Consider the following 10,068-nt stretch of genomic DNA (forward strand, 5'->3'; position numbering starts at 1 on the left):
CAGCGTAAGTTCTGGTGGCCCACCATAARAGAAGACGTTGCCACTTTCGTCAAGGCCTGTTCCGTGTGCTGCCAGGGCAAATCTTCTCACCTCCGCCCTCAAGGACTCCTTCACCCTTTATCTATTCCCCACCGACCCTGGTCCCATATCTCGTTGGACTTTATTACTGGCCTTCCTCCGTCCCAGGGTAATACTACTATCCTAGTCATCATCGACAGGTTTTCTAAGGCGGCCAGGTTTGTTCCCTTGACCAAATTACCTTCTGCCAAGGAAACAGCTGAGTTGGTGATTAACCATGTGTTCCGAGTCTTTGGCATCCCGCAAGATATGGTTTCCGACAGAGGTCCCCAGTTCGCCTCAAGGTTTTGGAAGGCCTTCTGCCAACTCATAGGGGCCACGGCCAGTTTATCTTCAGGGTACCATCCGGAGTCCAACGGCCAAACTGAGAGGATGAATCAGGAGCTGGARACCAYCCTCAGATGTATGGTTTCCAACAACCCGTCCACATGGTCATCCTTCATTGTTTGGGCYGAGTACGCGCACAACACCTTGTGCTCCTCCTCCACTGGTATATCCCCGCACGAGTGTCAGTTTGGCTATGCTCCTCTRTTGTTCCCGGACCAGGAGGCAGAAGTCAGAGTGCCTTCAGCCTCGAGGTTCATCAGACGCTGTCGGCTTACGTGGAAGAAGGCACGTCTTAATCTTCTGCGTTCCTCACAGCAGTACCAACGACAAGCCAACAGACGTCGCCGTCCCGGTCCTACCCTGTACCCCGGCCAGAGAGTATGGCTCTCAACAAAAAACTTACCGCTACGGGTGGAGTHTCGCAAGCTGTCCCAGAGATTCATCGGTCCCTTTAAGATTGCCAGGAGAGTCAATCCCGTTACTTTTCGCCTGCACTTACCCAGATCCCTTAARATCAATCCCACATTTCACATTTCTTTATTAAAACCTGTTGTTTTTTCTCCCCTTATCCCGGCAGGCAGACCTCCCCCTCCGCCCCGTGTCATCGGAGGCCAGTCGGCTTATACCGTCCACCGGATACTGGACTCCCGCCGGGTGCAGCGGTCCTGGCAGTATCTGGTGGACTGGGAAGGCTACGGTCCCGAGAAGCGCTCCTGGGTTCCTGCCAAGGACATACTGGACCCTGACCTCATTCGTCAGTTCAGGGCCCTCCACCCTGAGAAGGCTGGTAGGAACGTCAGGAGCCGTTCCTAGGATGGGGATTCTGTCAGGTTTTGGCCAGGACTGTTCTGGTTTGTGTCACTAGATGTCCCCATTGCACCTTTTTTGAACCTTTTGTTTTTTCCTTGCTCTTTTATTGATTGCACCTGTGTGTCGTTCCCTTGTTAGTATTTAAACCCTGTGTGTTCCTCAGTTCTTTGCTCAGTGTTTGTATGTTAGCACCCAGCCCCAGCCCAAGCCTTGTTGTGAACATATATTTTTCTCTTGTTGGATTTTCCAGAGGTTCTCTGGTTTTGTTCTTGAGTGTTTTGGATTAGTCTTTTGAGGTTTGTTTTTTCCCTTGCTGTTCTTACCACTTTGTGGATTTTCTTTGTATTTTGGAAGATATCCCTTTTTTGCCTCTTGGCTGTATTTTGGACTTTGTGGATTTAGATTCTTTGCCTGAAGATCTTGTTCTTTAATTAAACCACCATCTCTAGTACTGCTGTGTCTGCCTCATCTTCTGGGTTCTGCCGATTATTAGTGACTGTTTCACGCACCGGGTCCTGACAGTATCGCTGCAGAATGCTGTGGTAGCCATGCTGGCTAAGTGTGCCTTGWATTCTAAAGAAATCACAGACAGTGTCACCAGCAAAGCACCCCCACACTATCACACCTCCTCCTCCATGCTTCACGGTGGGAAACACACATGTGGAGATTATCTGTTCACCTACTCTGCGTCTCACAAAGACATGGCGGTTGTAACCAAAAATCTAAAATTTGGAATCAAAGGATACTTTTCCACCGGTCTAATATCCATTGCCTGGTTTCTTGGCCAAAGCAAGTCCCTTCTTCTTATTGGTGTCCTTTAGTAATGGTTTCTTTGCAGCAATTCATGCATGAAAGTCTGATTCACGCAGCCCCTGATTCACGCAGTCTCATGTGTCTGTTACTTGAACTCTGTGAAGCATTTATTTGTGCTGCAATTTCTGAGGCTGGCAACTCTAATGAACTTATCCTTTGCAGCAGAGGTCACCCTAGGTCTTCCTTTCCTGTGGCAGTCCTCATGAGAACCAGTTTCATCATAGCAATTGATGGTTTTTGCGATTGCACTTGAAGAAACTTTCAAAGTTCTTGAAATCTTCCGCATTGACTGACCTTCATTTTTTAAACGTTTCTTTAACTAGGCAAGTCAGTTAAGAACAAATTCTTATTTACAATGACGGCCTACCAGGGAACAGTGGGTTAACTGCCTTGTTCAGGGGCAGGACGACAGATTTGTACCTTATCAGCTCGGGGATTCAATCCAGCAACCTTTCGGTTACTGGCCCAACGCTAGGCTACCTGCCGCCCCAAAATAATGATTGACTGTTGTTTCTCTTTGCTCATTTGAGCTGTTCTTGCCATAATATGAACTTGGTCATTTACCAAATAGGGCTATCTTCTGTATACCAGCCCTACCATGTCACAACACAACTGATTGACTCAAACGCATTAAGAAGGAAAGACATTCCACAAATTAGCTTTTAACAAGGCACACCTGTTCATTGAAATTCCTTCAAGGTGACTACCTCATGAGGCTGGTTGAGATAATGTCAAGAGTGTGCAAAGCTGCCATCAAGACAAAGGGTGTCTACTTTGAAGAATCTAAAATATAAAATCTATTTTGATTTGTTTAACACTTTTTTGGTTACTACATGATTCCATATGTGTTATTTCCTAGATTGGGGGTCTTTACTATTATTCTACAATGTAGAAAATAGTAAAAATAAATAAAAACCAATGAATGAGTAGGTGTGTCTAAACGTTTGACTGGTACTGTATGTACTCTCTCTTGTCGACCTCCTCTGTTTTCCCTAATCCTGCCCCCCATCCTCGGCCTCCTCCTCCTTGCCCCCTCCTCACCTTGCAGCACCTGGTTGATGAACCTCTTCATCAGGTAGATGGCATCTGTATCCTCCCTCTCCACAGCTGCAGCTGAGAACCAGCCCCCCTCCGCCACCAGCACAGGCAGGTCCCCATACTCCAGCCTCACCCAGCCCAGCACCCGCCTCATGTCCGGGTACACAGTCTGCCCATAGTGGGCTAGACTCTGGCCCAGACGCAGGTTGTTAGGCCCAAAGGACAGGGAAAAGAAGTCAGCCGTTCCCCGCACCCAGTGCTTCTCCTCTGGGGTGAACTCAGGCAGAAGCCCCCTGTGGGTGGATCTCATGGAAGCTGGGTAGTCCCCATCCCTGAAGATGGGATTGGCGAACCAGCCAAGCACCGCCTCCATGGACTGCTGGCAGAGTTCGATATTGACCGGTGTGGCTTGGTCTCTCTTCGGCTCCATCCAATGGGAACCCAAGACGATGGACACCTTACCATTCTGAGTCGGCCGGAAGTAGGTGTCATAGGTGTGCCACGCTTTGGCATGCGCCTGGAAATGAAAATAAAATTAGAAATAAATCAAATGGAGGTCTGTTACATGCATTGCATTATGGCAGAGACATTACACATACTACAGACATCGGACCTGTACAGTGTGAATATGCACTGGGACAAAGCTGATTATTAATGAAGCCGCAAAACTGTTGCTGTCAYAGACTTTGACCCCCAGTGGCTACTTAAGTGTCCTGTTTACTAATCACAGTACTGCAGCTGTAATAAACCTCTCATGGCAGAAGGTAAACACACTTTTTAACAAGAGGTCAATGACTGCTAATAGCTGCTGAAGGAGCACAGTGAATATTGAATATCACAACATAAAACCATTTGGATTAGTTTAACCTGATTGACTGAATAAAGCACAGCATGTACCATGGCTATTCAAGTGTTAATTCTTCACTCATTTTCCTTGCAATGTCTTGAACCCAATGAAAGACACAAACATTCACTGAYGACATCAGCTGATAAAACCCACAGAAGTACGAAGTTCAGGAACAGGCTGTCTGACTAAACGGGGTCTTAGTCTGTACTGTGGTCTGTTCAACAGACCATTTCACACGAGTCAATCTATCCAAAGGGTTCTAATTTACAACTCAACCCCCTGACCCCCCTCCCAAATGGGTACAAATAATCCATTGCCCTTTGACACAGAACTAGGAAAAACTTTTCTTTCTGAAATCCTAACCATTCCCATTGGAGGGAAAACAATACACTGACCTAAGCTCATCGACTATGGGGCAACTTCATCCTCTGACCCTTAACCCTTGACCCTGCCTTACCTTTATGAGGTTGTGGGCCACATTGAAGGGTGCGGTGGCGTCGCCTGTCTCTCCAGGCGCGTGCACCCCTGTCCCGTACCCCTGGACAGCCACCAGGTAGGGGTTGTGTATGGTGATCCAGTACCTCACACGGCCCCCGTACGTTCGAAAACAGAAGGCAGCGTATGCATCAAACAAACCCACCAGGGTGTCATTCCTCCACCCCCCGTAGTGCTCCTGCAGGGCCTGGGGAAGGTCCCAGTGGAACAGGGTGACCACCGGCTCAATTCCCCTCTCCAGGAGCCTGTCGAGCAGTCTCCCATAGTGCTCCACAGCCACCCTATTGGGCCGACCTGTGGCAACACCGTCGGGGAAGATTCGGGGCCAGGAGAGGGAGAAGGCGTAGGAGCGCACCCCGAGGTACCCCAGCGCCTCAACGTCCTCCTCCCAGCGGTTGTAGCCGTCACTGGCCGTGTCAGCGACACTTCCGTCACCTCGGTGGGGGGCTGAGTGGGTGAAGTGATCCCAGATTGAGGGGCCTTTACCGTCACAGTCCCAGGCCCCCTCGGTCTGGAAGGCAGAGGTCCCCGTACCCCAGAGGAACCCTGGAGGGAAGGTCCCATGGAAGAAGGACTGGCTCTGGGTGAAGGGCTCTGGGGTGGTTAGCTGCTGCCACTGCCTCCTGCCCTCCCCCAGGGAACATAAATCCCCGCGCCAGACCATCACTGTCAGGAAGAGCGAGAAAAGGTATGTTGCCATATTGGAGTCTGTAGAAGAAGAATGATCCTCTCCAGAGTTTTCCAAAATCCTTCAGAAGAAATAAGCTGGTCTCTGTCTGAGGGGCTGTTTCTGTGTAAGTATCAAGGGTCCGGATGTTCAGAAGGTGAGGGATCCATGATGAAGATTGGAAGATGAAGGGATTGAAGTGAACGAGTACAGGAGACTGAGACGTCTACATGTGGAAGCCAGGAGGTGTGCAGTATCCATCTGACAGGCTAACCTGGTTGGACTTCCYTATCTCTCTCTCTCTACCTCCCTCTCTCCCGCCCTCCTTTTCTCTCCCCTCCCTCTTTCTGACACATACCGTACATTGTACACGCACAACCACACTCACAAGCACTGACTCATACACTCAGGAGCACACGCACCCGCACACACCTTTGAGGCAGACGCATTGATCATTTTGTCAATGATTAGCTTGAACTCCGATCATCCTCACCTCCATGACTGAGATGTAGCTCCCATTTACTCTCTCTCTCTCCCCATCTCTATCTCACAATCACTGTCTCCTGCTAAATCTTATACTCTCCCTATCGCTTTACCCTTCATTTTATTTTCAGCGATCTTACCGTCATATTGGTATCATTACAACCTAATGGATAAAAAGGAACATTTCGGCTTGTTCTTGCAGCTATTCAAACCCAAAATGTCCTGTTTGAGAAATAGCCACAATAAGGTTGAGTTAAGGGTTTAGCTGTGGGGCACATCCACAAGATAAAACCCACATGTCAATTGGATTCATGGAATCAGAGTCAAATAGAATACAGTTTAGCCACGGGCACAAAGAATACTGGGGGAGAATTGAGCGTTCCCTATGGTTTTATGGCCAAATCAGTCCAAGGCTGGCCTCACTGTTATCCTAGATTTGATTAAAGACGACGACAGATAAAAACAGGCATGATGTTCCTCTTGATCGATCTGATTCACTTCCGCAAATTGTGTGTGTGTGTGTGTGTGTGTGTGTGTGTGTGTGTGTGTGTGTGTGTGTGTGTGTGTGTGTTGTGTGTGTGTGTGTGTGTGTGTGTGTGTGTGTGTTACCTATCTTTGATCTAATCTTAGGAAATACAAAATAAAACAGAAACAACTCCTCATCTGCCAAATCCTTAATGTTGTTGTTTGTGTAGCTGTGAAGATGCCAGTTGTTGTAAAGTGGTGGTTGGAGATAGAGCACCTTATCATTAAATGTGTCACAGGCGTTATTAGGTTCGGGTCCATTTAGCTGGAGAATGGATATCCTTCACCTCTACCTGACCTGACATCAGCATGGTTGCAATGATACAGCACAAATGTAGGCCTACCCTCCGAAAAGCACTGCACTAGTATGATGTACCTTTGAGCTGCCTGGACTAAAATTGATCAAGTATCAATCAATCAATCAATCAAGTTTATTTTATATAGCCCTTCGTACATCAGCTAATATCTCGAAGTGCTGTACAGAGACCCAGCCTAAAACCCCAAACAGCTAGAATGCAGGTGTAGAAGCACAGTGGCTAGGAAAAACTCCCTAGAAAGGCCAAAACCTAGGAAGAAACCTAGAGAGGAACCAGGCTATGAGGGGTGGCCAGTCCTCTTCTAGCTGTGCCGGGTGGAGATAAGTATAACAAACAGGAGATCAGTGATGGTATATGGTGGGATACATATTGGGATGCTAGGCTGAAGCTATCAGTTCCCATTAGTGACTTTACCACTGCTGAATATGGGATGAAAATAAGCATTATGGTGCACTCTCTTGGAGAAGCACATGAATCCATGCGTCAAAGGGAGAGAGCAGCTCACTGTAAAGTCAGCAACGCGCCGGGCCCAGGGAGGAGTGAAGTGGGAGTGTTTAGAAGCACACTGTGAACGTGGCAAGGGGTCAGACTTGAAAGCCCTCATTTTTACAAAGGGGGGGTTCAGCCAGGATTTGAACCCTGGACCGCTCACACCCAAAGAAATAACCATACTCCTAGACCAGCAAGCCTTGTCGTTGAAAATGTGTAATGGGTGGCTATTAAAATACCCAAGCTTTTCTCGATCAAGATCAGCAGGGCTCATTGGTCTAGGGCATGATTCCCCAACTAGCGGCCCGAATTTGGCCCGCAGCTGGCTTTATTTGCCCCCCCCCCCCAAGTTTTCTGAGCAAATTATTATTACTTTTTTTGTTGTTGAGAATTACATTTTTGGACATAGAAGACTGTAACAACACCAGGAAATCAGCTCCAACTGGTTTTAATTTTGGAAATCTGTTCCCATGTATTCCCCAACGCATAACAGAGAGACGTGATCGTTTACAAATAGTAATGATTCMGAATAATTKGATTTATATAGCGCTTTTCCACCAATAGAGGTACTCAAAGCACTTTATATAGTAGAGGGAAACTCAGCACCCACCTCAGTGAGGCACGGCGACCATTTTTGTGCCAGAACTCTCACCACATATCAGCTATCAGGTGGAGAGGTGAGGAGTGATATTTGACAATTAGGAATGAGGGTGATGATTAGGTGGCCATGATGGAATGTGGCCAGGTTTGGAATTTAGCCATGACACCGGGGTGAACACCACTACTCTTACGATAAGTGCCATGGGATTTTGAATGAGCACAGAGTCAGGACACCCGTTTTAACGTCCTATCCGACGGCACCCCACGCAGGGCAATGTCCCCAAATGTAATCAAGGTTTGAAATGATTACGTTTTAGTCAATTATTATATATTTCTGGGCTTCTTGCAGTCAGTTTGCAGTCTAAAAATATATATTTTTTTATTTTCAGCAACCCGACCATTTGCTCAAGAAAGAATTGGCCGGCGTAACCAATGTCTTATGCAGTTGTTATATCCTCCAACCCTACCTATTTTTGTAAATCAATATAACAATAAGTTAGAGCTACCTTAAAATGAGCTATGTAATATTCTTATAATGAAGCCATACATTGAGTAATATACACTGCTCAAAAAAATAAAGGGAACACTTAAACAACACAATGTAACTCCAAGTCAATCACACTTCTGTGAAATCAAACTGTCCACTTAGGAAGCAACACTGATTGACAATAAATTTCACATGCTGTTGTGCAAATGGAATAGACAAAAGGTGGAAATTATAGGCAATTAGCAAGACACCCCCAATAAAGGAGTGGTTCTGCAGGTGGTGACCAAAACACAACTGCTGTTTGTGCAAATGGAATAGACGCAAAAGGGTGGAATAGAATTATAATAGATATGAAGTGCCCAATGTAGTCAAAAGTAACACTTCTGTTGAAATCACACCCAATAACTTAGTGTGGCTATCTGGCCAGTTTAGGAAGCGACACTGATTGACAATAAATTTCACGAACATTATGGCGTGTGTGACCATGAGTCACTGTCTCAGTTAGTCTATGGGACTTCCTGGCTGATGGTTTTATGAGAGATCACAGTGTCTGTGGAACTGGCTATAGGGCGGCAGCACTTTTCACTCTTAGACAGATAGACAGGTAGCCCATGAGACGAGCACCGATATATAACGAGAAGTCGGTCTACATCGACAAGGGTTGTGACACAGACCATCTATGTCGTAAGTGTCTGCCTCCATTATGCTCAGTGTATGCGCTCAGGCGGTGAGAGCGTGTTTGTTTGGAGTCGCAACGGTTTGTTTGCATGTTGGTCTGTTCGGCGCGGTGGGCGTTTCTAGACATGCCACTTAGTTTTTGGAGAGGCGACTTGAAACGACGAGGAGGAGATCTCAGGCAACCCACAACAAGGTGTCATACACTCAGAGTGAAGACAGTGGGCAGGGCTACGGATCCCGTATAGGGAGGAAGCAATAGAGCGAGCTGTGGCCCAGCAGCGAAAGACGGTTTGCGGCCTTAAGCCTGTCTGTCAGCTTCGCTTTGGGTGCAGGAGGGGTGACTGTTCCAGAGGACGTCCGGAGGCGGCTAAAATGACTAACCCACGCAGCAGGAGAGAAAAGATGTCGCAGTGGCCTGGTCAAAGCAGATACAGGTCATAGGATGACAGATAGAGCAAAGGGGTATGGCTGAGGATTCATCATGGCTCGGCTGAGGCGCAACAACGTAAGTGGGAGCTCACAGCCCAGGCTCAACCGGATCCGCTGTGTCGAGCCACATGGAGGGCTGTGGCGGCCTTCTCGCCTTTGTGCAAGGAGGACGCACTGCAGAAGCCCTGCAAAATGACCTCCAGCAGGCCACAAATGCTGAATTTCAGCATACGGTCTAACAAAGGAGGATCTGAAGGATTATTCTCGGTATATGGAGTCAGGCTACATCTGGAGCACATGGAGGGGCTGTGCGTCGGCCCCAAGAAATGCACCCCAACATGACTGACCACCGCCAAACCGGTCATGCTGGAGGATGTTGGCAGCAGCAGAACGTTCTCACGGGTCTCCAGACTCTGTCACGTCTGTCACATGTGCTCATGTGCTCCAGTGGTGACTGTTTCATTGTGAAGAGCACAGGGCGCAGTGGCGAATTTGCCAATCTTGGTGTCTCTCTCTGTTTGGCAAATGCCAACGTCCTGCACGGTGTTGGTGTAAGCACAACCCCCACTGTGGACGTCGGGCCCTCATACCACCCTCATGGAGTCGTTTCTGACGTTTTGAGCAGACACATGCACATTTTGTGGCTGCTGGAGGTCATTTTGCAGGGCTCTGGCAGTGCTCCTCTTGCACAAAGGCGGAGGTAGCGGTCCTGCTGCTGGGTTGTTGCCCTCCTACGGCCTCCTCAAGTCTCCTGATGTACTGGCCTGTCTCCTGGTAGCGCCTCCATGCTCTGGACACTACGCTGACAGACACAGCAAACCTTCTTGCCACAGCCTGCATTATGTGCATCCTGGATGAGCTGCACTACCTGAGCACTTGTGTGGGTTGTAGACTCCGTCTCATGCTCCACTAGAGTGAAAGCTGCCAGAATTCAAAAGTGACCAAAAACATCAGCCAGGAAGCATAGGAACTGAGAAGTGGTCTG

The 10,068-nt window shown here is 48.0% G+C and overlaps 1 protein-coding gene across 1 annotated transcript in view; it reads right to left on the bottom strand.

Moving 5' to 3' along the window:
* klb (klotho beta) overlaps positions 1-5,333 on the bottom strand; it is a 13,172-nt gene extending 7,839 nt beyond the window's left edge. The window contains exons 1-2 of the mRNA XM_023989772.1: positions 4,371-5,333; positions 3,070-3,583 (exon numbers count right to left, since the gene is read on the bottom strand). Coding sequence (XP_023845540.1) covers positions 3,070-3,583; positions 4,371-5,108 — 1,252 coding nt within the window. The 5' untranslated portion in view covers positions 5,109-5,333. The remainder of the gene's footprint in view (positions 1-3,069; positions 3,584-4,370) is intronic.
* Positions 5,334-10,068: the final 4,735 nt, after the last annotated feature.

This window comes from Salvelinus sp. IW2-2015, linkage group LG6.2 (assembly GCF_002910315.2).
Source record: "Salvelinus sp. IW2-2015 linkage group LG6.2, ASM291031v2, whole genome shotgun sequence".
In the NCBI taxonomy this organism is placed as follows: Eukaryota; Metazoa; Chordata; class Actinopteri; order Salmoniformes; family Salmonidae; genus Salvelinus; species Salvelinus sp. IW2-2015.